The sequence below is a fragment of the Pseudopodoces humilis genome, chromosome 20, assembly GCF_049639895.1.
Source record: "Pseudopodoces humilis isolate 2021_Gansu_Grassland_sample_001 chromosome 20, ASM4963989v1, whole genome shotgun sequence".
Lineage (NCBI taxonomy): Eukaryota > Metazoa > Chordata > Aves > Passeriformes > Paridae > Pseudopodoces > Pseudopodoces humilis.
The window spans coordinates 782,313-809,551 of NC_142219.1; the positions used below are offsets into that span (position 1 = coordinate 782,313).

Below are 27,239 nucleotides of genomic sequence, written 5' to 3' on the forward strand. Positions count from 1 at the left end.
GAGGGCTGGGAAGCCACGGCTCCAGCAGCACGTTTGGTGTGACCTCACACCAGGGATAATCCATTCATGGTTTGGGTTTTCACATGACCAGTGGGAACATCAGAATGTCTGGGCCCAACACTGAGAGAAGATAATAAGCATTACATGCTTAGTGTCTGTAAAAGCTTTTGAAAATTTTGGATAGAAGGTTTATAAAACAAATCTAGAGATACAGTGGATGTCATTCCGTGGCAAGTCCTGCACTTACTTAAGGCTGGTTCCACTGGATCTTCTCCTGAGGTGTGGAACTTTGCTTTTACAGTCTCATCAGGAGGCCCTGAATGGAGCTCTCCCTGTTCAAGGTTCACTGCCCTATAATCCCCCTGAAATGGAGTGGAAAGCCCATGAAAACTGCACTGCATTTGCACCCAAGTGACATATGGCCATGGTGTTAATTAAAAAAAAGTGATGGTCCTGTAGTCTCCATGGAGACTGAGCATGCTGGAAGAGGTGGGAGTATAAAATGTTCTCAATTTTAGGTTGAAAGGCAGGGATCAAAAGTTGTTCTGGTTAAAATGCTGGTGGGTGTCAACATGCCCAGCTGAATGATAAGGAATTTTGCACAAATGCTTTGTAAAATGTTTTGAAAATGAGATTTTAAAGCAGGTTTCCTGCAGTATTTTTAGTGGGTTTCTGGAATAGATGTGGATGTGTAGTGTCTGTGCCTTTGTCAAATTCCTACCAGAGTGCATGAGCCAGGAAGTGAAATACCCATCCTGGCAACAAGGAATCCTTTTTTACAAGTTAGCATTCAGAGTCTTTTAAAGCATCATAAAAAGTAAATGAAAGAAGACCCAGCAGAGATGGAGACATTCCATGTGATTAAGATGTCTGGCTGTCAAAGAAGCCAATAAAAAAGAGCTTTTTTGCTTTGGGGAGGAAAAAGCAAGAAATCTCCACGGGAAGTATTTGGCAAAAGGAACCAATAAGGCTGTGTTTGGTACTGGTAAATTCGGTTCAGTGCTGTTCTTCAGGCACTGGAGAACTGGAAAGTGCTGCTGAGAAAGTGTTACTGGGGGAAAATCACCTTACTGGTTAAATGCAAAATGGAGAGCAGGAAAGGATGTGTTCTGCAACTTTTCATTCCTGGGTGACCGTAGAAATAACATTGCTGCCATGCAAAACCTGGTGCTTGTGAGCTCTGAGATTGCAAAATCCCTAATTTGATGGTTTCCATCTTAAATAATCGTGTTCAGGGTGGGGCTGACAGGTAAAGGGACAGATAATTTATCTCTGTAAGACGATTTCTGTGGGGAACACAGTTCAAAAAAAGCAGAGCTGGCAATTCTGGCTATTCTTGGTGCTTTTGCTGAGGAAGGTTTATTGAATCCCCAGTGGCTGATAGTGGCCAATACCTGTTTATTTTAATTTTTGACATGTATGGATCTGTTGCTAAAAGCCCAGGATGTCTACAGATTTAGCAGACGAAGGAGGGGGGAGAAAAAAGAGCAGCAGAATTGAGAGGGGAAGGTGGATGAGGGTTTGTGCAGCCAACTCCTGCTGCTGTTGGTGTCCCTTGGAGTCCTCAGCTACTCAACTCACACAGGGGGCACTTGCAGAGAAAGGCTGAAGCTCTCCTGTGCTTTCTGGGGCTGAATGTGAATTTGCTTGAGCAAGGATTGTGAGCTTGGATATTATTATTTTGGGATGGAGTTTTGCCAATGATAGAATCACAAGAATTCTTCATTAAAGTACTTTTTGATTATTATTTAAAGAAAAAGTCCCTGCCCTTTTCCCCTCTTTAGATCAAGTACATAATTTGGGGAAGACACAAAGGAAAAAACCATACATGAAATGCAAAAATAGAATCAGTTCTGTGCCACTGTCTGCCTTGGAATGGGTTTCCTCTGTCAGTGAACATCTGAACAGATGGAAAAGGTCTGAAACAAAGGGAAAACATCACCTAACAAAAATGCTTGGTGCTTCTTACCTGGAGAGGAGGCATCTGAATTTCAGCAAATAGATGAGAGGTTGGATTGCAAGGTAAGGAAACGTGAGTTGTAACAAATTCTGGCTGTGGAGTTTTGCTTTAGGAAATGTGGAGATCTTGAACTGAGAGGATGTTTTATGCTTTAGGTGCTGGCACCACCAAGAGCAGCAGTGGCTCTGGTAGCTGTGAAATGGCTCAGCAGCCAGTGCAGGGTTTTCCTCATGGTGTTCAGTGTGGGAAACTCAACCACTGCCCTGCTTTGCCCTGCCTGGAGTCAAAACCCAACAGGTGATTCCCTGGGCTTCTCCATTTGCAGGAGTAATTCAGTAACAAGAATATTTGTCTGTCATGGATCCCATCCTGTATTTTTTTGAGCCTGTAATAGACTGACATCAAATTATGGCTTAAATTTAGGCAGTAGGTTTTGTAAGCAGCACTTTGGACAGCAATTCTTTATTTCTCAGAGGCTGGAAAATTACACCTATTTTTAAATAGCTTTGATTCGTTAGTATGTTTATATTGAATCTGTTTATTCTTCCCTAACTCCCTCTAATGTAAATTAGACATGTAATTTAATAATAGCACCTGGGTCAAAGAAATTATTTCATGCCACCTCTCAGTTAATAGGAATGAAGATATTTTATTCTGAAGGCTATTGTGTATGCAGAAATTTTCCATTTCAAAAAGAATAATTAGCAGTATTGTTAAGTTAACTGGGTTTATCTTTGGTCAGCTTTACTCTCCAGAATGACTGAAGAAACAGAACAGTTTGAATGTTTTCTTTGCTGTTCAGTTCTGGCATGGCACATGTGATGTCCTTGGATCAGTTTTCCAAGCCTAACTTGGAAATGGAAACAGCTTCTGGTGTGCACCTGGGAAAATGTGTGTGCCCAGGTCCTGGGGTGGCTTTCATCATACAGCCAGTTTGTACTAACTTAATTTAAATGTTAAGTGTTGGTGCAGGTGGGGCTGAGTCAAATGGAATGTACAGCTGAAACCCTCTGCTACTGCAATTCTTTTCTTTAAAATTCTGATTTCAGGATAGAAGAATGTTGTCCTTCTCTCCCCAAAATCCAACTAAGCCCCTTTTGTCTGTGTAGTTCAAACACAAAGCTCTTAAAAAACACGTCACTCTGTTCACTTGTAACATTTATTCGTTTGCCAAGGCTCTGAGTGGGTGTTTAATTTTATTTAAAGGACAGTGTGAATAGCCTCTGGGGCTTAATTTAGAATTTATACGATTTCCCACTTCCCTTAGATAAATCCTAGCGAAGGAAACATCTTTCATATGTAAAGTTGTGATTTCCACCCCATTTAAAGTCATGTTTTATTTAGACCATTCTATTTCCTCTTCTCTTGGGGCAGGATCTGAATTCCTTGTCAGGTCATTAACTATATTAGATGCATTAGATGAAAACATTTGAACATTTTTTGGTCAGAGAAACAACATTTAATGAATTAATGCTGTGTACATATTCTCAGTGGGAGCTTTGTGCTCTTTTCCTGCCCGTCCAAAATTGCAGGAGCTTTTTGTCTTAATGGAGCTGTGCTGCTGGAGTGGGCACTTGAGTGGGCACGTCCCTCTGTGTGCTGAAGCTCTTCAGGGGCTCTGCTGGTAAATCCTGCCCATTTTCCTGCTCGCTGCCTGGGTCAGAGAGCTCAGCAGGGAAGGAGCTGCAGGAAATGTCATTCTGCAGGAGGATGTGAAGGCTGTGCTGTGTGGAGCTCCCAGCCCTGTCCTGCAGCCAGCAGCTCCTGGCCAGGAGCTCCACAGGAGGAACCAGCTGCAGCTCTGCTCTGGGAAATGCTCCAACACACCTCAGCCACGCAGGATCTTCAGTCTGAGGGGCACCTGGGGCTCTCTGGGCACACCAGGAACCAGCAGGAGCTGCGGGGCTGTCACTGCCTTGGTGCCTGGAGCAGGGTGAGATTTCATAAGGGTGCTGCTGCTATTCCTTCCCCTGCAGCGTGTCCTGCACCTTGGTGCCCAGAGCAAGGTGAGGTTCTGTGTAAGAGCTGAGCACAAACACTCTGGGCACCAGGAATCCTCAGGCTGGGGCTGTGGGATGCTCCAGTGACAACAGGGAGGAGCTGTCATCACCAAACCAAACAGCCACAGTGGAAATGAGGAACAGGAGTTACAGCAGCGACCTCTTCCTTGGAAATGGGCACTCGTTCATTGCTCACACCTGAAGGGAAATTTCAAACTTGCTTTGACTGGTTTGTTATATTCCTATTGATTTTACAGTTTTCCTTACAATTAACAGATAAGGTGCTTTTCTACCTCCACTCAGCATGTTATTTATCCTTCCTAGACAAGGGTTATTACATGCTGTCTCCTTTTCAGGCAAAATCCAATAAATTCTCTGGTCTCTGCTGTAAAGCTGGGGTAAACGGATAGTGCAGAGGAGTCATCTGTCATGATTCCTCCTTAGTGTCTCGCAGGAAATGAGCAGCCAGGAGAATCCACTGAGGCTGAGAGTTGGCATTTCCTTCTTTTAGCTCAACCTCGAGGAGCCCAGCCTCAAACAATGGAGTTCATACAAAATCCTCAACTTACTTCTTTCTGCCCCTGTTGTTTTGTTCTGAAGGACCTGAAAGCCTCACAAGCTGTTGAGGTTTCTGTTCTGGTTTTTTGAAATGTTTATTGGATGTTTGGCTGGAAAAGCGTATCCCTTCAGTGAGCACCATTTGTTCAGCTGCACTTCATTAATATGCACATACTTAACCTGCTCTTGATTGCTCTTGCTGCCACACCAGAGGTGGGGGAGCAGCCAGTGGAACCAATATCCAGCTTTTGGCAGGAGATAAAACTGTGGGAAAGCTAAAAAGCAGGAGTGATTGCTGTTCACAGAGCATCCCAGACTGGTGTGCTCAGCCAAGGAGAGAGAGCAGTGAGACAATTCATACCTGAGTTTAGAGGTGTGGGTTTTGCATAATGACTATCCTGCAGTCTTCGCTTCTTGGCAGCCCAGCTCTGTGAGGCTGCCCTGGGGCACAGCTTCCATCCCCTCCCTTGCTCCTGAGTCCCTCAAGTATTTCAGTTTAACCTGAAATCTTATTGGCATCAGTAGGATTTGAACACTTATTTGAATTTCAGTACCTATATTTTCTTGAACCATTTATTGGCAATGAATTCATTGGATGGGCAGCCTTGGAGCAGGGGAATAATGTGGGCTCTCACAGTAAACATGAGAAAGAAATTCTAGGGGGACTGGAGGATTTTGGATGCATCAAACTTGAATTTTTCAAATTAAAACTGAACTGAGACCTGACTTTCAGAAACGCTGGAGTACTGTGGTGCTGAGGGGAGGAGTGCAGAGCTCAGTCCTGTGTCCCAGGCAGGCAGGTACATTATTATTGGTTTCAGTAACAACCCTGACCAAGTGAAATTGAAATCCTTCTCCCTTTTTCCACTCTTGCTTCAGTTTCTCCTTTCCCTGCTGCTCAGCAGAGCTGACACAGAACACAGAAAGTTCTCACTGTTTCTTACCTGCTTCCAGAGTGCCCAACACGACATAAACCCAGCAAGTCTGCTGGGAGCAGGGGACAGGGATGTGGAATGTTCCAGCGTGGAAGGGGAGAAGCCCTGCCCATGGTGCCTTAAAGAGCAAAAAGAGAGCGTGAGTGGGGAAGGTGAGCAGCCCTGGCTGGAGCCTCTGACAGCCCTGGCTCTCCAGCCCTGGGGATTAACATGTTCTGCATTCACACTGATAGCCAGAGAATGCTGTTTTCAACGCTTTGGAGGTATTTGCAGTATTTTAATAGTAAGCTCAATAGAATAGGCATTTATTTCATAAAGACAGTTTGTGCCAGTCTGGTCTAACAGCAAAATGAGCTGATTAAAGTTTGGCAGACCCTATTGACATTTCTAATAAAGAAATCACTACCACAGCATTTTTCTCTACTTAAAGCAACAAGAGCAAGAATGGTGAAGAAATAAAACCTTTGAGAGAAAGACGCTGTTGACAGCACCTTTTAACTTCCTCCATTTAATCACAAGTGCTCAGCTTTTGCCACCACTAGAGCACATAAAACAGTAATACTGCAATATATTCATTACTCCTCATCCTCTGGAGTGCCTGGGAGTTGGGAGTGTGCAGGGGCCGACTCACAGTGGGGAAAGAAGAGCCTGCAGAGTCTGTGGAGAGGCCACAGTCACCGTAAAATAATCCTGTGGCACATTTATTCTGGAGCTGCTAATGAGCTCATTGACTTGGATCTGCCACTTTGATTCACGTTGCAGATTTCCCAGGGAGAGCTTCATCATTTGGGTCCTTGGTGTGTGAGTCCCTCTCTGAACCCTCCTCAGTGTGGCTGAGCACAGCCCAAGGCAGGCTGGCTCCCCAAATCCTGCCCTCACAGCTGGCTGCAGCTGCGAGCAGCCAGAGTCCAGCAGGGGGAAATGCAAAGGCAAGATGTGAGCACTGAGATGATTTTCACAGCCCACAAACTAAAGGATCCTTTATGTCCATACCTTCAGGCAAATTAGACACTGGGGATTGTTTAGTTAATCCTTATCACAGTGCTAACTAGATTACTAATTACACAACAACATTAATGGGGTAGTACTGGTAAGAGCTAAATGAGAGTTTGAAAAGATATTCCCACACCTGTGTCTGCCTCTCTGGACTTTGGGATAACCATTGCTGTGTTTATTTGGCCAATGAGGCCATCTCAGTGTGACCACTTACATATTTAGGAGCTGCTTATTTTGGTTTTCTGTTAAATTTTTCTTCAGATTTTAAACAAATTCTGGGGACTATCACCAAGTCATACCTTTATCCTCCTTAAAGCCTCATTTTGAAGTGTCCAAGCTGAGGGTAGCTGATGTAACTCGTGGGAGCTGTGTTCCCCTGCCCTGTGTGCTCCTGCTCAGGGTCAGGAGCCGTGTGCTGGGCTGTGTGAGGTTCCTGGGCAGTGTTCTGGGTGTCCTGTGCTGCAAGCACCAATAAAGAGCTGTGAGTGCCTGCAGTGCTGCAGAACTGAGCCCTCTCTGCTGCCTGGGTGTTCTCCTGGGAGCGTGTGCTAGGAGAAAACTGCTGTGAGCAGGGATCAGCAGAGCTCTGCACTGCTCCTCACCCTGCTCCAGTGAATGGCAGCACTGGCTGTTCATTTTAGCTTTGGTTTTATCATCTGCATCTTTCACTTCATTGTATTTATCCATCACTTGCCAGGCCATTATTCACCCTAACATAAATAACAGGGAAAGAGGACAAAGGAGGGTTGTAAACAACAGCAACATTTTCCATCCCGTGTGTCCATCTTCCCTGTCCTCTGAAGGAACCAAGGAAATGTGGAAAATAGCTATAAACTCTCCAAAAGTCTACATCCCCCATGATACTGACTGCTTCCCAGGCAAGCCCTTGGCTGCCCCTGCTGCTGCATATTTATGATCAAAGAGTGCTTCAGTCATTCCTGGATAACTTCATGAAACACTTGCACTGTCCAAGCACCCTGTCCTGCACAAAGATTCACCTGCCTCACGTGTGTGCAGCTGACAGAAGTAACCCTGAACACCTTACCATTCCAATATGAACCTTTTGGCAAATACCTGTAGCAGTAAACCTCAAAGAACTGGCAAATCTTTAATTTAAATTATCTTTGCATCCCCAGGGAGATGTTTTGTGTGCTGATGTTATCTTCCTTCCCAGGAACTTCTGTGCACGTGCTGTGACAGTTTACATGGAAGAGGCATCCTTAACGTGCACGGTTTAGCACCCTCCAACACAGTCCTAGCTTGGAAATTGAGTGTGTACAAAAGATGCAAAAATCAAATCTAAAAATATATCCAAGTGTCAGACTGAATTAAAATTCATGCTTCATTAAGTGGGTGCAGTACAACTAAAAGAAGTCTTGGTAGAAGCAAAACTGTTCAGCTTTTTAGCCAGCTGGGGCTAAATCTCCTTAGAAATGGCCATGGTATTGAGTTAATGGTGTTGAGCACTTGTTTATTCCTAGTTTGCCAGAATATCTGATTGTGTCTTTCCAGCAGTTGTCATGGCACATCTTCAGAGTGAATTTAGGCTTTACACGTTGCCTTTGTTTGATCAACCACCTTCTTGCTGTGAGTTTAAATACCCGCCAGATGCTGCAGCACACCTGTGAGTTACAAACTGCTGCTGGTGTGTGAAATATAAAATATCCCTTTGGTCAGCCAGTGGGTGCTGTGTGAGCAAACACAGCCTGTGCAGCTGCTGTGGCTGCGAGGATTCTGTGCAAACACAGAGCCTTGAAAAACAAATATATATATATATATATATATGTGTGTGTGTGTGTGTGTCTGGGCTGGTTTCTCCTACCCTTTCATGTTCAGCACTCAGCCTGGCTTTAAAGAGGGATTTCAGAGAAAGAGCTTTTCTGTATCAAACGCTGAGAGTCTCAGGCTGGGGCTCTTTGCCGTGGTCCCAACAGGTTCCTGAGCCCCAGAGCAGAAGTGCTGTAGCTGAATGTTCCACGTGGTTAATTTTGTGCTGTTTCAGCACTGGAGATAGCAGCAGATCTCAGTACATCCCTGAGCAAGAGCTTCCTTCAGAGTACAGAATCCAGCAGAGAGCTTTTTGAAATAGGCAAGTTGACTTCTGACACAGAAGCATCGATTTCCTCCCTGTCCTTTGAGTTCATGTTTTTACATTTCTTTGACTTCTGCCATTTTGCAGATTTTTGCAAATGGATGTGATGATAGACAGGAATAAACTTAATTGTGAGAGTCAAAGATGAAGCAGAGAGGAAAGCAAAGCAGGTCAGGAATGGAAAAGGTGATGGGCTCATTCTGGCAGTGACATAAGGGACATCCCTGCCAGATGACACAGGAGGCATTTCCATCCCCTCCTCTATTGCTCATTAACCTTCACTACCCCAAGCAAAGTCCTCTGGTGTCTTTCCTTAAAGCCAGGGGTTTGGATCACACCTGGAGTAGGCTCAACTGGACAAGCTCCCAGCCCAGCAGTGGAACACCCCTTCCACTGGGGAGGGTGTCCTGCTCTGCAAGGATTGCCTGGAAAACCTGGGAAAATCAGGCAGAGGCTCTGAGTGCTGAAAGCAAATTCCACCCCAGTGCACAGGAGTTCTCTGGTGAGGACAGTGCTGGAGAACCTTCCTGTTAAACAGCAGCTCTAACTCCTCATTTTATTGCTCTGGTGAATTCCAGTATGCATTGCCACTGTGTTCTCTGAAATACTGCAACTCTCCGAGGCCAGGGCAGGTTTTCCACGGAAAATGATAATGTTCCCCTTCTTTTATTTTAATTGGTATTTCAGTGGAAGTGAGGAATTTGCTGATTTATGTAATCCTTTAAAAGAGGGCAGGGCAGCAAACTTCAGAGTGATTTATTTTTTGACATATATATTGCAGTGGTTTCAAAGACTTTTGCAGCAGTTTGCAATCCTTTTCTGCAGAGCAAAATACTCACCTCAGACAGTGGAATTTCATGAAGTCATCACTGATTCATGCATTTCATGGTTATTTGCTATTTTTGCAGCCTCATCTGTGTATTTTCACTCCGTGGCATCCTGCAGGCATGTTCATTTCTATCTGCTGTGCTGAAGTATTTATGCAGATTGTTTTAAGAATATGTTTTCAAGCAGTTCAAGAAAAACAAACTCTTTATTTTAAATAATTGAAGTTACCAATGAATATTTTTCTGTATGTGCAAATAAGGAACAAAAAAAGATATAACTTGGCTTTTAGCAACCAAATACGAATCTCATTTAGTTGATGAGATAACTATTTCTAGAAGCTATGAGTATTTTCCCTCTTTCCAGTGTTTATTCCCAAACTGCAGTTGTGGTCATCTCAGTATGGCTGGCACAACTCTGAAGAATCACAGGAACTCTCAGGAGAAGGGGTGCTGATGGGGATGATTTCATATAAATGCCATAAAAATCAAGTCTTTTCTCAGCATCACATTGCTCTGCTGAGAAAAGAGTGGTTTCTCTTGTAGATTCTGCATTTGTGGCTGTTGTTCCTGCTTAGAGAAAAACCAAAACCAACAAAAAATGCTCCATAAACAAACAGCAAACCCCAGTGTACTTCATGGAGGAAAGTAAAAATAAATTAAAAATACCTCTGCAACTTCAAGGCTTGTGGCTGGCAGCCATTAACCTCATCTGTAGCTCTTGAGAAAGAATCTTGGGTTGCAATTACCTGTCTTAATATTCCACCTGGTAGTAGGTACCAATGTGTAAGCACAGCATCCACTGGGGCTGGGAACTGGGCACAGCATCCACTGGGAACTGGGATCCATCCACTGGGGCTGTGGGAGCTGGGATGGCACAGCTGTGCCCGCAGGGATGGGTTTGGAAGGGATGCTGCTGATGGCCCTGTGTGCCCAGGACTGCCTCAGAAGAGGGGTCCAGCACAAGGCTTTGCTCTGCAGGGAGCTCCTGCCTGCTCCAGGGATCCCAGGGGGCATCACTGGCAGGATCTGGGGGGCAGGTTCCCTTGCCAGCCAGCAGCAATGCCTGGGTGACCTCTGCAGGTGTCTGTGCCTGCTCCCCTCCCCTGGGGCAGCTCCTGCTGCAGCCCCTGCACAGGTTCCCAAATTCCAGAGCCTCCTGTTCCGTGCCGTGATCCATCTCCAGCCTGCTCAGGGAGGGAAGGCAGAGCTCTCACGTTGTTTAGCTGCTGGCACAAAATGACCAGCAATTGTCAGAAAGTATTCCTTTTTCTTGCTTGACATTTTCTCCTAGCAACACGTAGGATATACATTTCCTATAAATTATAAGGCTTTTTTCCCTTCTCCAGTGTTTTGTGAGTCAAGAGCAAAGCCTTGGGTACAGGCAGAGAGCACACAGGCACAGAGCAGGCGTGTGGCCTCCAAGGCCTGCAGCAGAATTCCTTCTGTGAACCCCAAGCAATGTTTTCAAGGCATTGGGATTTAACTCCCAGCTGTTCCAGCAGCTCAGAGGAGATTAAAAAGCCTCCAAGAGTTTTGCAATAGCTCTTGAGGAGCTGAGAGCACACAAAACTCAACTGAAACAAAATAACATTTCTTATACCTGAGTGGGTTTAGAATTGGTGTCATTTACAAGAGAAAAATAGAAAAGAGAAGGCAAGAATGTTAATAAATTCCACAGTACTCCTGAGCACTGAATGACATGAGAACATGAAGTCAAGGATGTGTGTGTGTTCAAATGTGAATGTGAATTTATTTAAACTTCAGTGTGCCACTGGTGCTGGATAATGAGATGATGACGTTTCACCTTAAGGTCATAATTTACAATAAATTCCAGATATTGTTATTTACTTCCTTAGGTAATTTTAAAATATTCCATAAGAATGTCACAGACTGAAATTTAGACAGGGAACTGAAGAGTGGGAAAGGACAGGATTGGGACAGAGTTTGTTTATGCAAGACAAGCCATAATGTTTCACCTGGGAGGAAATCTCTGGGAAAGGTTTTGCTGAAGCCAGGGAAGGTCAGTACAGATCAGAGCTCTGGGATGAACTTGCTTTGTGGTTTAGCTACACCAGGCCCTGCAGCAGAAATGACTTAGAGATGGTTTTTGTTTTGTCAGGACAAATCTTTGAGGTGGGCAGGGGACAAGGAGATTTAATAAAGCTGCATCCCAACTATATCCACATCTCCTGGCTCTCAGTGCCACTGGAAAGCTGTGCTGTGCCTGAGCAGCTTTTCCAGCATGAACACAGCGTGCTGCTGCCCCCCCAGTGCCAGGGAACCCCCTGAGTGCTCTCCTGGCCACTTCTGGAACATTCTGGCCCTCTGCAGCAAGAACCCTGGCCCTGGGTCCTGCATCAGACATGAGAACCACTGCAGCTCTGATACAGGATTCATCCTTTTTTAGCCCCATTTCTTTTTCATCCTCACCTCTGAATGCGCTGTTTCTTCTGACATCTCAGGTTAGGGGTAACCTTTTCCCATTCCAGAAGAATCCAGGGTATTTTTAGGCTTTTGAGCAATGGTTTGCTAGTTTATGTAAAATGAACAAAGAACAGAAATCTCAGCAATCCTGGTGTAGGTTAGCTCTGAGGAGGAACCAGCAGCTGGAGGGCTTGGGGCAGGAGCTGCCCCTGGTGAACAGGCAGAAACAGGGGCTGACAACTTGGCCAGGGTTCATGTTCAAAATCAAAAAGACACAGATACAAATTAAAAATACTGTAATAATAATGCTGACCCTTACAATATTTCACCCAAACATTTACAAACATCTTGTTCTAAATGTTTGTATCCCTAATGCTGTTTTATTTCCTTTTTTCACATATGGATAAGTGATAGTTGCCTGACACTTGTTTAACAGTTTCATCTCTCACTGTATTAGACTCAATATGAAGCAAATTGCTCTTTAAAATTGAAGTTGTGAGAGGTTGTGAGTTGCCCTCTGAGGTCAGGCAGCTCCTCAGCTCAGGTTGTGTATTTTATTCTGTGTTCCTGGTGCTGAACACAGCAGGATGGACATCTCCTGCTGGAGCTGGTGTCTTTGGCTGAATCTGTGCCCAAATACCAACACTTCCTGCTGCATTATGGGCTTTTCATCATCCCCGTGTTTCTTTTTCCCTTCTTTTAATAATCCACTTTATCAACATATCAAAGGAATGTTTATTTACTTCATAATTTATTTATATTAATTTCAAATCAATATTATCCAGTGCTGACTGGATTTACCAGAGGTCAGGGGCTCCAAGGAGGTTTCTGATTATCCATTCTTCCTCTTGGAAGAAAACTTGCTGCATAATCTTAGAAATCTTTCTGATAGAAAAGACATCTGGAAAGGAGGGAAGAGTTAGTGGCAGGGAAAGGATAATGTTAGATGTAATTCACCTGGGTTTTATTCAGCTCTGTGCCAGAATCTCTCTGCTCACCTCCACAGAGCCCTCCTGACCTTGGCCAGGCTGCAGAGATGCATTTGTGTGTTTGGAGAGCTGGGTGCTTGCTGCACAGCCATGGTTAGTTACCTCTGGAGGATGAGGAGAGGACCTGGAGCTGTGGTTCTGTGTTTGGTGTCTGGGGTTGGGGTGGAGAGCTGGGGTGCAATGCTGGAGCCATCCTGCTCCTCTGATCTCCACAAAGGCCTCAGGATTCCTGCAGGAATTCCTGCAGCCTCAGGGGGATTATTACAGCTACCAAAATGTGCTCCCAAAGAAATGATTCTAACTCCCATGCCAGGATTCCAGACATGGGGTAGAACCTCAGCTGTCTGCTTTATGGCTAGCTTGGTTTTCTCCCCTCATTCTCTGTTCCCTTTCAGTGTTTGAAATGAGAATTGCCTCTGCAGCATTCAGGGATGAGCCTGGATGAAGATCCCTGCTCCCACAGTGGGGTGGATAATTGACAGTAATGCCTGGAAAATCCAGAGCTCAGGGGCTGTTGGTTTGGGTTTTTTTTCTTCCCAAGCCATCTCTCTGGAAAAGAGTTTGATCAATGGCTGAGCATTTCACACTTCTATTAATAAATGCAGAACGTTAAAGAGCCACTTTAGGAATAAATAATCTAATTCTGTTCATAAACCTAACAGTTGTTTAAAAAGAAATAAGAGTAATAACAAAAACAAATTACCCTTTATTTAAATATTAATCTTTGATGGTAATAGTGCCTGAATAAATATTTCAGTTGCAAAGAGTGGTTTGCATTGTCAGAGGCTGTGAATCCAGTGTCCTGGGTTGGTGCCTGGTCGGACAGAGCCGCTGCTCTGAAAGCTCTGTGCTGCTCTGTGCTGTCACTGTGCATCACCAGCAGCTCCCTGAGTGATGGAGCCTCGCTGAAACAGGCCAAGGACGTCACATTGGCACAGACTCCTCGCTGGGCTTGCTCCAGTCACATCACAATGATGGATAGATAGAGATATATTCATAAAAACCAGCAGCGTTCACAGCACTGGGGCTTTGTGTCTAGGAGTGCAAAGCACAGCTCAAAATTCACTCTGCTGTAGCTTTAGGAGGAGCTGCTGTAGCTGGTGCTCTCAGTTCATGCTTCTCACCTAATCTAGTTGTAACAGATGCACCACTGAGCTTTTCTTCTTTAAACAGGACTTGGATCTCTGCTCAAATAAAAAACCTGTATTATCAGCTACTGCTTTTATTTTTCTTCATTTCTCTTTCTCTCTGAACCTTGTGGAATGCCAGTGCCCTGGTGCAGACCAGAATTACCACCCAAAGAATCCCCAGATTTGAAAGGCTTCAAAACAAACTAATGGAGAACTTAACAGCTGTATTTTAAAGACTGTCAAGAAGGCACATGTTGCAGTGGCCTAGTGCAGATTGAAGTGCAGCAGAGTGGCATAATCTAGCTAGAAAAGAGCTCAGCTTCTGACATCTGACTCTTCCATTCTGGGCTGCCAAGAGCTTTGCAGCTCAGGGATCAGAAGGTGTGGGACAGAGACCTGACCAGGGCTGGTGGACATGCTGCAAACCAGCCTGATCCTTCCGTGGGAAAGAGCTCCTGCTCTTGTAGGATCTCAATGATCAGCATTTGTTCCTTTGAAAATCTTAACTGAGCCCTGAACTCTTCCCTTTGGCCTTCACTGACAAATCTGTGAGCCCTGAAGCACACTCAGGGTGTCAGGAGCGTGCAGAGCTGCGTGGGGAGGGGACACAGGGTCACTCAGCAGAGCAGGGACAGGCACAGCTCCTGTGCTCCCAGCTCAGTGTTTCACAGCAGTTCTGCACGGCTGTGTGGCTGCTCTGCTGTATTCCTGCTTGGAAATGGACCCAGTGCCGTGCTATCCCTGAACTCAGTCCTGGTTCTGATCCTGGGATTCACTGGAACTCCAGCAGTGTGTAGGGTTAGTGGAAGTTTCTGCCCCCTGTGGTTGTATTTTATGAGACAGATGAATCACAAAGAACAAAGGATCATCATGTTTCCAACATGGGACCTTCTGAAAGCAGGAGCACACTTTAATTTATGATTCACATTCATCAGTCCTGGTGGAGATGTCACATTTTGTACCCAGGGGAGAAATGGCTGCTCTGGAGCCACTCCCTGCTCCAGCACTCTTCATTTCTCTTTCTTTCACAAACAGCTTCCAAGGTGTTTCTATTTCATCTTTTCTCCACACAATTCATCTGCTCACTTCTCACATTCATGCAAAACTTCGGCACCAATCCTTGCCTGTTTGATGTTTTAGATTACTTTGCTCCTAAGCATTGGAAAAGTCTGCACCAGTAATTCAGATATGATTTTGTTACTTCTTGTTTTGCATCTTCACAAATTCTGCAGAACACAATGTTTCTTTTATGAACAAAGACTGAGAGTTCTGAATTATTAAACACAGAAATAAGAGAGACATATTTTGTAGCGCTTTTCTTTTGGAATTGTCAAATAAAAGTTTGATTCATTCATGTTATTGCATGTTTTTACCATGAAAACAGAGTTATTCCTTTACCTTCCTTCAGTTTTGGAGTTACTGCTGTTCACTGTGGATGCTCTGACACAGAAGATAATCATATTGCATTTTAAATTTCCATTAGCTGTGCTAGCAGTCAGAAGCAGCCCAGCAGACACCGAGGGAGCAGCTCTGTGCTGAGCAGCTTCCCAGGGAGAGAGAGCAGGAACAAACGAGGCTGACATTGTGAGCTTGGCTTTGCTGCTGTCCTCACTCAGCCAGGCTGGCTGGGAGCAGAAGTCAGGCTCTTCATCCGTGGGACCCCTGATTCCATGCCCTGTGTCCCTGCAGGGCTCATTCCCATGCAGCACTCAGCAGGGGCAGGAATAATTCTCTCCATGGATGAATTTGGTGGATTTCCCGAGCTGAACTGCAGGTTTTAACTGAGAGCCCAGCTCAGCAGGCTGCTGAGGTTCATTGCTGTTTAGCCTCAGTGGCTGCTGAGCAGGGTCAGCTCTGGGGCTGCAGGGAAGGGCAGGAGCCACAGAATGTAGGGAATATTCAACCAGCAGCCTGGTTCCTGTGTTCTGCTGGGGAACAAGGGCTCTCAGGGAGTGCTCTGCATCTGTTCTCACACAGGCACCACTCATTCCCTTCTGCTTCCAAACATTTCATCATTCTTAACCTCTACCCTCCTCTCTAATTTTGGTGAAATTGGTCTAATGTACTGGAGGGAATGACAGAGACTCAGATAGACTGGTTGCATAATCCTCACTTTATTAAGGAGCTTGGAAGAAAAACAAACCCCACACCAACTTGTTATAGACACCTCTGCCACTGCAAAAATGATTTCTTTCTAAGCATTCTATCCTATCTACTTTTAAACCTTCCCAGATATTGTGTTTGCCATTTCTTTCTGAGACTCTTCCACTGTCCTTTTGCTTTGAATTTGCTCTGTATGTCCTGTTGTTTCTAATTATACTCTCCTGCCTACCTGCTCGAGCAATTTTCTCTCCTTGATGCTTAAATCCTTGAAATATTTGTGGAAAGTTGGCACTTTCTGCTTCTTCTGCCTTTTAAGCCTCACCTACTGATTTTTTTTCAGAAAATCACCAACATACCTTCTGCTCTACTTGATGTTCCTTCAAGTAGTGCACATTCAGGCCCTCTGGAAATCTGGCAGATTATTTCTTCCACCGTTTTTCTAAAAAACCCTGTCCATTTCCTGCAGTCCTTGTGGCTGTTGTTTGTACCTTATCCTGCTGTGCAGTGACAGCAGAACCAAAGTCAAGCAGCTTGAGCAAAGCAAATGGAAAACCATGCCTAAAACCCCATTTGTATTCACAGACTGCAGTGATAATTCTGGCAGTGCTGTGTTTTAATTCTTCACATCATTTGGTTGCTTTTAATACCCATAACAGCTGCCCATTGGATTTCTCCACACAAATTCCAAGAACCGTATTAGTTATGAGGTTTGGAGGAAGTTCCCCATCCAGATTTTCCATTTTGCTTGCTTGGAGCAGATATTTCAAGCCCACATTTTTGGTGATTTTGTGTCCCAGCTCGTACCCCCTCGAGGATTTTCAATGCAGTAAAAGATGAGCAGAGTCTTTATTTGCCAAGGTTCCGTGTTAGCCTTGCCAAGAAAGAGAGTTTACATTCAATTAAGTCATTAAAGACTCATAATTGGACTAAGAAACTCTGGGGCAGTAGCAGTAAGAGTGTAAATGAAATAAGAGTGAGTAGTTGTAGCAGTCCAATGTTTAGGTGTGTGCTGTGAAATGTTACTGGAGCAGACATTGATCTTCACTTGCTGCTTCTCCCCCTTACGTGAGTGATTTATGAACCTGTTGAAACTGTTAATGATTGCTAACATTACTGAATTCATAATTATAACAATTAGGGTGTCTCTTCCCCTGCCTCCAGCTCCATAAAATCAATATGTCTTTTGCAAGGGCTGGATGTGCATCTTTCCACTGTCAATTGCAGAGATTCCTGAGATTCCCCAAAGCTCTGCTGCAGCTCAGGCCCCAGAAGGGGTGGTTGTTTCCCTCAGAATCTACTGCTCAGGTCCAAGAGTAGAACCTGCAAACTGAGCTCTGAAAGTGCCTTTAAAGCCCAAATTCCACCAGCTGGAAGCTGGCCACACAAGGGAAGTTGTGTGATGTGTTCTGTGCCTCCCCCAGCTCCTCACCTCAGCTGATATTCCCTATTCACAGGGACACATTTCCTGAGTATTCCACGGACCATTTCATGCCATGGCTGTTCCTCTGTCTCCTCCACTTTTCTAGTTATTAGTCTGATCATGGTATTATTTTTACTGAAAGAGTAATTTCCTTTTGGAAATGGCAAACAACTGCAGCCACGTTGTGACAGAGCATATTGAGATAAGGTGCTGAGATGCCACCATTTCTCAGGCTGCCTCCTTAGATCAGTGAATATTTAAAGTCATTTCAGTTTATCTGCAGTAATGGTTTTGTTTACAGCCGTACTGGGGTAGGGAAGAAGCAGTCTGGCTGGAGGTGATTTGAGGACACAGAAACTTGGAAGAAATAATTCTGGATGAGGGAGCTATTATCAGCCATTGCATGTTTCCAGAAGCTCTGCAGAGTTATTTAATGTTCGACTGAGAGCTCTTGCAGGAGGAGCAGCTGCATTTGCCCGTTTTCCCTTGCATGTCTGGGGTGGGATGGGCTCTTGGAAGACTTCAGCTCCAGCAGAACCAAATCATCACCTGCCATATCATTCTTTTATTCTTATTCATAATAACAATCCCAGTTTTGGTCACTCCTGTGGCTGCCAGGCCCACCAGGGCAGCAGCATCCCCTTACACCCGAGCACCCTGAGCTCAGGTGCTGCTCAGCCTCAAAGGGGGAACATCAGCTGCAGCAAAACCCAAAAGGATTGACTCCAGCAGTTCATGCTGACAAGAACATGAGTTCTGTGAGCTTTTGAACTCACACAATTTTTAATGTCACAAATACATTCAAAACTGTGATTTGATTTGACAGGACCTAGGAGTCAGCTGCAGACCTGGCCCATCATCCTGTCTCTGTGATTTCCTCATGGCCATCAGCTTATCCCAAGGTGTGTGGAGGGGAAACATCTGCTCCAGTAAAAACGTGCCACAGCTGGAGCAGGGACAGGGATCTTACCCTGATTGGTACAGACAGAATCATTTACTGAGAAATAATTTACCTTGAGAAAGGTGTTAGACCAGATGGCTTTCAAAGGTCCCTCCTAACCAAGACTGCCCTCTAATTCTGTGATTTAAAATATATTCCAGTCTAAAGCTCTTTCAAAAGCCTGGGTTTGGAGGGGAGGCAAGGTGTATCTTCCCTCTTCACTTTATTTTTCATATTATTGCTTAAAAACGAGAAACAAATGGGATTCTGGAAGCTTTTGTTTTAAGAAAGCTGGAAAGTGTTTCCTTTTTTAATTCTAGATTTGGCAAGCACTAAAAAATTATGTAAAGAAAAGTCCTTTAAAAATTTTTATTTTAGTTGAAAAGAACTTTTCAGTTTTGGAAGATGTATGAGTTCAGCAGAAATACTTGCTGAATAGTTCACAGCAGAGGAAATTCCTGTAGCTGAGGGTACTCATCTCATATATTGGATGTGCCTTGGCAGGTGTCTCCAAATAAGTCACTAATGAAATATATTGAGAGCTTGAGTCTTGTGGAATGTAATGCTGCTGTTATATATAATTGCATTTGTTGAACCAGTGTGGACACTAATAAGCAAGGCATAAAAAAGATGTGTTCTAGATCTCACTGTGGAGACGTGGCTGGAAGTAAATGTTAAGAAATCAGATCTTCCACTCTGGATTTAATACCACAATTAAAGCTTAAAAAAATGAGTAGGGGGCATAATTTCAAAATCATTCTGAAGCCCAGAGTCTAACCCCACATATGTTTATGCACAAGTGTAAATTTTCTGGCCGTGCCTAAGAGGGGTTTTTAGGTGGATAAATATTTGTAGGATGAGGGGTGAGTTTTGCTGCGGGGTTGAGTGCTGAGCACAGTCCTTGATCTCGTGCTTTGGCGTGCTGGGATTACCCAGCAGTAAATATTTGTAGTGCTGGCTCTGGAGTGTTTCAGCATGATCCTGGGTCTCATTTCCCTCCGAGCTGCCATTCAGAAAAAGCTTTCTTTCATCTCCAGGAGCTGTGACGGTGTTAGCAGTCTGCCAAAGTGTAATGTGAGTGAAATACCCAAAGCTTGTGTTAGGAGTGCTCAGGAGTGGCTCTGAGCCAGGGCTCAGGGCTGGGGTTACTGTGAGTCCCCACAGCTCTGGGCAAACTCCTGCCCTGCACATGGGCCCAGCTGCTCTCTGAGCCAGGCCTTTACACCTGCCTTTCCTACCCAGAAAACGACAACTGGGGTTCATTTTTCCCATTTCCCCCTTGTGAACCATCCCTGCGTTCCCCGGCTGTGCTGTGCAGGTCTGAGCCTGGCCTGGGCACCACAGGAACGTCGCCAGTCAGTTGTGAACACTCGTGCTTTCCTGTCCTGCAGTTTTATCCCACTCACAAGTGACTTATCCAACATTTACTGATATTTTTGTGCCGAGGACAGTAAAACAGCAGGTGGAGAAAGCCGGCTCGAGTGTATTTGCAGGGTTTATTAGACCCTGCACTGGCAGGAAAAGCATTTTTGTAGCCCTTCAGCTCTGCTCGTGCCTCGTGATGGGGCTGCAGCAGAAGAACCTGATGTTCCCTGACTGCTGGGGGATCATTTACTGGAGGATTATCAGGTGGGATGAATAAAGTCAGCACTGCTTTTCCCTCCCCTTGGCACAGTGTGTGAATGATCCCTGCGTGCACCACCTCGAGGGATGCTCAGAACCCTGGCTCTGAGCTGAAATGCTGACTCGCTGAGTAATTATGTCTTAAATTGATAGTATTTTAAGAGGTTTGCTAAATTTTGCTTACTTTTGAATTGAGTTATTTGGGAAAAGTGCTATCAACAGCTGGAAAATCATATTGTGAATAATTTATTTGACAATAGCAAAAAAAAAAAAAAGTCAAATAAATAATTCAGGAAATACTTCTCAGCCAACACTACTGATGTCAAGCTCCAGAGAGATGGATCAATTTTTAAAAATAACTCTATTACATGATTAGCAGGCTCATTTCTTGGTGATTTTTCTTGCTAGTTGGTTCACTTCATACAGCGATTCCCATGGAAAAATGACTTTTCAGCCTACCTATCCTGAATTTTTAATAGTAAGATGACAATGAATAAAATTAGATTTTAATGTAGTGCTGTATGTATCACCTTCTCTTGATACATCAATGGTGAATAGTGATCTTTGCTGCAGCACAGCGCTCCAGGTTCTACAGATATTGGGTTTTAGAATGTCCTCCCTGACCTCAGGCTGAGCCCCAAGTCTCACTTTCTTGTCTAAAGTATTTCAGTTGTTGTTTGTGTGGACTGTGAGATGATTCCTCCTCATGGGGCAGGAATTGCAGCCTCCTGCTGCCTCTGGGTTTATGGAATCCCAGTTTTTGGGGTAAAGTCAGCCCCGTTGTTGTGAACGTGTCCCAGGGAGGGCAGGGGATGGATGGTGCTGGGGCTGGAGCTGGGCTCCCCCTGCACTGAGCTCTGAGCCAGCCCTGCAGCCACTGCCTTGCTCCTTTCAGCCCCTGCAGTGTTTGGGGTTTTTACCTTAAAAAAACACTCCAGGTCAATCTGCAGTTGTTAGTCAGTACAAAAGCTTTCTCCAAAAACAAACCGCAAAACACTCGTGGATTGCGCTCTAGCTGGGAAACCAGAGGGAAAAGCCAATTGGATTGATTAAAATGAGATGGATAATTTTGAATAAAGCTCCAGGGACCCCCTGTGTGTTCTGGAGCCAGAGCTGTGGTGTTTGGGGTTCATTTCCTGGCTCTCCCTCGTTCTGTCCCCGCAGCCAGCAGGGTTTCACTGCATGGCAAGGAGCTGTTTGTTCAGCAGAGATGTGATCCCTGGCTCCCAGCAAACGTGGACAGGAATGCAAATGTCCCTCCTGCCACAGCCCTTGGGCTCGCATGTAAAGCCTCCCTAAAACAAACAAAATACCCTCAGAAATAAAAGGATTCTCTCTCCTGAGACCAGAGTTGTAGATGTTTCTTAAGAATTCAGCAAAGACTAGACAGACAATCTTTTCTTGGTGAAGATAAGCTAAAAGATTATCAGGATTCTCTCCTGACTACTTTAAATATAGATGGATATATATATATATATAAATATATAATAAAATATATTCCTTCTGGTACAGGAGATTTTTCACTCAGTGATTTCTCTTAATATCTTCTAGTTTCCCCCCCAGAAATCTGTTTAGGTGTGAAGACAGTTTGTTGCTGGGCTGCATGTTCCCAGGAGCACTGCAAAAATATGGATAAAATCCACTTTATTTAAAGACTTTGGCACTGCTGGGGATCTGCTGCTGCAGGGGAGGTAAATGCAATGCCCGTGTGCTCTAGGGAGCCCCAGGGCTGGGGAGGGAAGGGAAGGAGGTAGCAAAAAGCAAATATTCCAAAGGAAGGGCTGGTTCTCAGTGATCCTTTGATTTCCTTTGCACCTCCTCATGCTTGGTTAGGGAACAAGCGATGTTTTATGGTGATATCAGGACTAATGGCTTCAAATTCCAGAAGAGAGGAGCAGAGAAGGTCTGTAAAATCCTTTTAGTGAAATTGTTTACATTCTGGAGAAAATGCCATAGGAAAAGGCTTCTTTTTTATTTAGAATCTATATCAGAAATGAAATGTTTTAAATAAATCTATGGAGCTCTGCTACAACATGGCAACACTTTGGCTTTTTAGGCATTTATCCTACATCTGCTATGGGTTGATGTTGTTTCCTCCCACACAGGGGAGGAAACTTGGTGGTTTTGTCTGTCTGACAACATAGCATGTAACCTTAATTTACCCCAAAACTTCCCTTCTTTCTGAAATGCCACCTTTTTCTACTTTGTGGTGCATAAATCATCTCATCCCCTCTTTTTATGGGAAAGTAATTTTCAGTTTAATTTTCTCTCCTGTGAAAGGAGAGTAATGGTTTTCACAAACCCCTTCAGGCCTCCTGGGGTCAGCTGTGCTGCTGCCACCCTTCTCTCCTGCTGGAAAGTTTTCCCAGTTATCCCTGGGAACATTTCTTCCTTTTCTGAGCCCTGCTGTTCCCCCTCTTGCCCTGGCCCATGCAGCATTTCAGGCCAGAGGCTCTTGCAGTCCCTGCAGGGGATGTGCTGGGCGTGTTTGTGGAGGTGGGAGAGAATAAAATTACCTTTTCTCTCCCCTCCCATGGGCTCTGCCATTAATTTTCCTGTGATAGTTCCTGCTTGGCATATTCATGGCTTTAGGCTGCTCCTGTCCATTCCAGCCTCCACTTCTCTCTCCCCATCTTTTCCACTGCCTTTCACTCCCTCCTTTGTTTTACTCTGTCCTCATCACTTTTCCTAATCTCCATCCTACCTGGAGAAGATCTAGGGGTTTGCCTTCTTCTGAGAGTGTTTGGGTGGCCCCAAGGCCTGTCCCTGTCCCCTCAGTGTCCCTGTCACCTCAGTGTCCCTGTGGCCTCAGTGTCCCTGTCCCCTCAGTGTCCCTGTCCCCTGAGTGTCCCTGTCCCCTCAGTGTCCCTGTGGCCTCAGTGTCCCTGTGGCCTCAGTGTCCCTGTGGCCTCAGTGTCCCTGTCCCCTCAGTGTCCCTGTGGCCTCAGTGTCCCTGTGGCCTCAGTGTCCCTGTGGCCTCAGTGTCCCTGTGGCCTCAGTGTCCCTGTGGCCTCAGTGTCCCTGTCCCCTCAGTGTCCCTGTCACCTCAGTGTCCCTGTGGCCTCAGTGTCCCTGTCCCCTCAGTGTCCCTGTGGCCTCAGTGTCCCTGTCCCCTCAGTGTCCCTGTGGCCTCAGTGTCCCTGTCCCCTCAGTGTCCCTGTCCCCTCAGTGTCCCTGTGGCCTCAGTGTCCCTGTCCCCTCAGTGTCCCTGTGCCAGCAGCGCTGGGCACAGGGAGCATCAGCCACGGAGCAGTAGCAGAGACACCCTGAGCAGAATGGCAGCCCCAGGTTCACTGTGTGGAGATTCAATCAGCTCTTTAAACACAGCAGCTGGGCTGGCACACCCTGTCCAAACCAGGCTCTGTGCCAGGGATTTATGGGCAGTGCTGCCCGCTCCTGCTCACACAATTAAGGGAACTGGGAGTCAATAGTCACCGTGCATAAAGCAGCTTCTGATCCCACCCAGGTCAGCATGAAACGAGGCTGCATCCAGCTCTGGGTCAGAAATCGTGCTCTGCTTTTCATGACACGAAGAAATGAGAAATTGAGCACTCTGTGTTTCATTTTGGAAACAGAGAGGCTCGCTTTAAATTCCATCCAGGAGAGAAAGAACACGGTGCATCCACTGAAATACAAACCTGAAGGATAATCAGATCAGCCTCTTCAAGAAGTGGCGTTGGGTAAAGCTCTGAATTTAGTCAGCACAGTGGAAATCTCTGAGGATCTTGGGAGGATTCCCAACTGGGGCTGTTGTCATAACTGGTCTTCATAAAAGTGTATCTTTAGCTTTAGCTCTTTTCCCACGTCAGCTGGGAAACCTGCTGGGGTTTGGGTGCATTTTGGGACTCTAATCAGATCCTGAAATGTTCCTTTTTTTTCTAGTTGCATTCTCCAGCAGAAATGGCTTGTGACACTTCAGTGCTGTGCCAGTCTTCCTCTCCTTGAGGATTATTCCACAGGAAGAAATTCTGCTCTTTCCTTTCCCCTCCACACAAACCCTGAAGCAGTTCAGCATTCAGGGCTTCAGGACTAAAAGCATTCTCAGTGTCCCCTGGATTTGTGCACTGCTGAGAAACCCCACTTTCCTCCACAGCTTTACAGGAAACTGAGTATTTTCTTGTCTCTCTGGGTACCACTGGCCTAAGGAGCTCACCTTTCCAGGACTGGAATCTTCACTACCTTTCCATGCAGTAGCTGCTTTTATAACAAACTTCACAGGAATTGCATCAATTCCCTTTCCACCTTTGCATTTCTGCTGTATGGATCCCTCTGAGCCAAACATGGAACCCAGGAAGGTTCCAAAAGCCAGCCTGGCTTTGGGGAGCTGCCCCCAGTGCTGCCCCAGCATCACTCCCAGCAAGGCTTTGCTCTTCTCTGGGGCTTTTCTCTCAACCACCCTGGCAGGACTGGCTGATATTAAACTGCCCAGTTTTGTACCTCTCTCACAACAAGCTCAATTATCTGTAATTCCTGGTTTGGCAAAGGACAAAAGGAGCTTCCCACTGACACTCACAGCAAGGTAGCAGTATAACCAAAAATTAATTCTGAGTTTTCCAGTCCTCTGCTCCCTGCTGCCCTTGTTCATGGACCCCATGGCGAGCTTTGACCTTGCTTCCATGTCTGTCTTTTTAATAAACAGAAAATACTCTGGATGCAGTGGTTTCCCCTTCCAAGGAGTGATTCCCTTAGATTTGTTCACATGCTGCTTTAGCAGGGAGGAAACAGAATGTGCTGGTTAAAGGGAGGGGCTGGGAGTCACTTTAGGCTGCAGTCTCAGCCTCTGTTTTGCCTCTGATCTCATTTCTCCCCCCATGAAATGGAGCAGTGCACAGTGATCCATGTCACAAAATGTTTCTGAGCCACTTGAATTGCTGGGAAATACACTGAAATCTTAAGACAAGTGCAAATGATTAATTCATTATTAAATCCATCATCCCACCAAATCCTCTCTTTGAAGGAGCCTTAATCCAAGGTTTTATTAATATAAAAGCAATTATATCCCTGGCCTATCAGTCATGTGAATGAACACTTCTTTTCCTTTCTTTGCTGCAGTGCGGAGGGTCCCTCCTCTGAAATCATGCAGATTGATTTTGAAATTGAGGACCTGACTGACCTACCTGAGACCCAGATCATCACCTGGCAGGTGGAATATCCTGGAGACACCACATCTGACCTGGCAATCTCCAAGATCTACGTCAGCCAGAAGGAGCTGGTGGGAGTTCTGCCTTTGGCCATGGTGAGCAGCTCTTTGGCATTCTGCAGGTTTTCAGTATTTCAAACTTTACATCTCCAGTGTCTGGCAGGGGGAATCAGCTGAGAGGGGCGGGAGGGACAGAAGGAAACACGTGAGGAACACATCCTGCCTTGGGAGCTTCCCTGGGGAGGCCAAGTCCTGCTCTCTTGGACTGATTTTTGGGGGCAGAAGCTGAGTTTGTGGCATTTCCATTGCTCAGAGCTGTGGATGCAGCACGAGGTGTGCTTGGACACTCAGAGCATCGTGGTTCATGGCTGACCTGAATCCAGAGTGCTCTTACACTGCTCTAGACTTCCTGAGTGGCAGTTTTCCCAGATTTTGACTTCTGACTCCACATCCATTTGAGAGTGAGAAAAGAAATGAAAGGAATGGCATGAGCTCTGGGTGATTTTCAGTTAGCTGGGGAGCTCAGAATGCAGTATGCAGCCAGCTCTTCTACAGAAAGGCATTCCAACAGGTTCCCCCATGGTGCAAACTACAGGGCTTGAAACTTGCCTGATCCTTCAGCCTCGTTCTTACCCAGACAATGCCTGTCAGATACCCAAATTTCAAATACAGTCAGAAATGTGTGCGTTTCCTCTTGTCTCCCTTTCACATTTCTTTGTTGTTAGGGATGAAGTTTGCTTGTGTAAGGTCTGGCTGTGCCACATTTCTGTTCTTAGGCAATCTGGTAGAAAATACCGACACATTTTTATTTAGTGCCGAAAGAAAAGCAAAAATCAATCCTAAAGCATTTAAAAAAATGGAATCTGGATGTTTGCCTGGTGATAGCAACTTAATTATGCCATTACTGAAGACTGAAGGTGTTTTCTGAGCTTTCAGACTCACAGAACTGGCTGTTCTTGTTATTTATATTTACCAGCTTCCAAACTACACAGATGTTTCGATTCTTTATTTTATGAAAAGCCATGTTTTTCTCTTGTGGTGGCTCGTGCTTTCATTGCCAAGGTGTGTCTCACAGCTGAAATTGGGGCTGGCTCCCAGATGAGAGCTGTGTAACCCCTCTGCATGGCTCTGTCTTGGCAGGGGAGGAGGCTTTCACTGAATATTTCACAGAATATTCTGGCTGGGGACACCCAGGCCAGCTCTGCAGTCACAGGGCCCTGGAGTGCAGCCACACGGGCTCTGGGCTGCTGGGGGTTAAGGCTGGAGAGTGATCACATTTACGTAATCTGAGATGTTGGGGTTTCTGTTCTCTCCATCCATAATTGAAAAGAGAAAAGGTTTCTTCCCCAGTGGTTGCAGTGGTGGCAGAAAACCACAGCTCTGCTCACGTGTGCCCACCATCCCTGATCGCTTTATTATCCAGTGATAAAGTGGCAAAACGTAGCTCCTGAGAGCAAAAATAGATTCTGCTGGCAGTTGCTGCAGATCAGCTCACTCTCTTAATTTCCATTAAAGATGAAGAAAAGCCCATTTTGCAGCAGCACAGAGCTGTGAGCTCAAAGGTCACATGCAGCCTATAAAGTTATCAGGAGATGGCATTTGCAAGGCAACAGGTGTGGGGATAATGGGGAAGAGAGAAATGGCAGCAGTCCCTGCATCCCTGACAGTCTGGGAATAGTTTAACCTTCCTGGCATTCACTGGAGTGTCAGGGAAGGAGCTCCAGGGTATTTCAAACCTCCAGGTCTTTGTCATGCTTCACGGTGTGCTGAGGAAATGATGGTTCAGGTGCAGCCCCTTGGAGGCATCCAACTTTGATTAGTTTGATACTTCAGTTTTCCCTGTGGTCCTTGCAAAGATGGCTTGCAGTTTGCTAATTTAAAATGAAATTTAAAAGAATAATTTCTCCTCTTCCATTTAGAAAGAAGCACAATGAAAAGAATGTGTTCTGTTATTCCTCTGCTTTTGGAGGCAGGGGTAATTTGGGATGGTTTTTTACTGGTCTTAGCAGAACATGTAATTTCATGTATAGAAGCACCAAACAGAAATGCTCTTGAATATTTCCATTACAAGTTAATCTTTCAAAAGAACAATTTTATTGCTT

General features: G+C 45.2%; 1 protein-coding gene across 7 annotated transcripts in view; it reads left to right on the plus strand.

The window, feature by feature from the left end:
• Nucleotides 1-27,239, plus strand: part of TMEM132D (transmembrane protein 132D) — a 184,191-nt gene that overhangs the window by 85,241 nt on the left and 71,711 nt on the right. For all 7 annotated transcript variants that reach the window (XR_015774226.1, XM_088065080.1, XM_088065084.1 and 4 more), the window contains exon 4: nt 25,050-25,233. Coding sequence is in view for 6 of the 7 variants with exons in the window: in XM_088065080.1 (XP_087921206.1) it covers nt 25,050-25,233 (184 nt within the window). In the remaining variant the exon portion in view is untranslated. The remainder of the gene's footprint in view (nt 1-25,049; nt 25,234-27,239) is intronic.